The sequence below is a fragment of the Empidonax traillii genome, unplaced genomic scaffold, assembly GCF_003031625.1.
Source record: "Empidonax traillii isolate 1590-97213 ecotype Southwest subspecies unplaced genomic scaffold, ASM303162v1 scaffold1246:size530596, whole genome shotgun sequence".
NCBI lineage: Eukaryota > Metazoa > Chordata > Aves > Passeriformes > Tyrannidae > Empidonax > Empidonax traillii.
Window position 1 is genome coordinate 7,960 of NW_020956439.1, and position 1,221 is coordinate 9,180.

At 51.2% G+C, this 1,221-nt stretch overlaps 1 protein-coding gene across 1 annotated transcript; it reads right to left on the reverse strand.

Moving 5' to 3' along the window:
- Positions 1–35: 35 nt before the first annotated feature.
- On the reverse strand, positions 36–540 carry LOC114069364 (C-type lectin domain family 4 member D-like). The gene is made up of 2 exons (XM_027906099.1): positions 400–540; positions 36–209 (listed from the first exon to the last, which is right to left on the reverse strand). Exons 1-2 carry the CDS (start codon positions 538–540, stop codon positions 84–86), a joined length of 267 nt encoding a protein of 88 aa, XP_027761900.1. The 3' UTR covers positions 36–83.
- Between the last annotated feature and the right edge of the window lie 681 nt (positions 541–1,221).

Consider the following 1,221-nt stretch of genomic DNA (forward strand, 5'->3'; position numbering starts at 1 on the left):
TCACACACCCACAACACCCTCACATCTCCCCTTCTTTCTTGCACTACCAGGAGCCACACCAATCACTCTCCAGCCAGGGATACTCACGCTGCTGTCACATTATAGGGAGTCTTGTCCACCCACTGCCACTGATCCTTAATCTCTGCTCGCAGACCAATGAAGAAATTCAGTCCTCTTGTACCTTGTTTTATCTCTCCAGAGAGGAAAACCTGGAAATGAGGGAGAATACAATGTCCGTGAGATGCAGGATTGATCAGACGGAGGCATCAGGAGCCCCTATGGGGTAGGGATGGTGGCACACAGAACCCAGTGCAGGACAAGGAGGAGCTCTGAGTCCCCTCCAGGGCCCAGCACTGTGTCTGTGGCTGCTCTGCCCCTCTCTCAGCCCTGTGCATGTACCTGCTCTTCCTCATTGTTGATCACCACCAGCTGGGAGCCCATCCCAGTGCAGTTCTGCTCACTCTCAGCCCAGGACATCTTATCAAGGGACAGAAAATAGCAGCTGTTTTGAAACCTTTTCCAGTCCTTTGGGCAGCACATCCAGCCTTGGCCTGTGTAGGGAAAGAACAGAGAAATTAATGCAATGAATGGTAGCAGCAAGAGACATTGTGATTTCAAAGATCCAAGTTCTCCAGGGACAGTGCTCGTGTCACTTCTCCTGACAGAAAGTGCTTGAAAAACAAGGAGAGTACAGATACATTTTTCCTATTGCTTGAGGGATGACCAGTCAGGTTTGTAAATACAACTGGTAATTCTTGCAAGATCTCAGGTCTTGACTAAGTTATTTTGGTGATCTGAATTGTCTACTCCCTGTACAGTCTCCTTTAGGCCTTTAGCCCCAGGAAACAGGGGATATTGCTTCTTTCCCTGACTGGAGCTGCCCTTTTATTACTGCTCCATTGTTAACCTCCCCTGGGCCACTCTCTGCTGTCCCCTTTGTCTGGTCAGAGTTCACAGCCACGCTGCTCTCCAGGATACCATTAACACGGCCCTCTCCTCCCCCTAAGCTCTTAGCAGGAAACCCGTTTTCTCCCTCCTTCCCTCCTCTGCAGTCTGCCTCTCCCCAGTCTGCTCCTGCTGCCACTTGCTCTCAGAGCAGATCTCAGCATTCATTGTCCCCATCCCAAAGACCTCCTGTACCCCTGCCAGCCCTACTGACCTTTGTTTTCTGACACCGCTGAGTCGCACTCCCACGCCGTGAATTTCTCCTGCAGGGCTGTG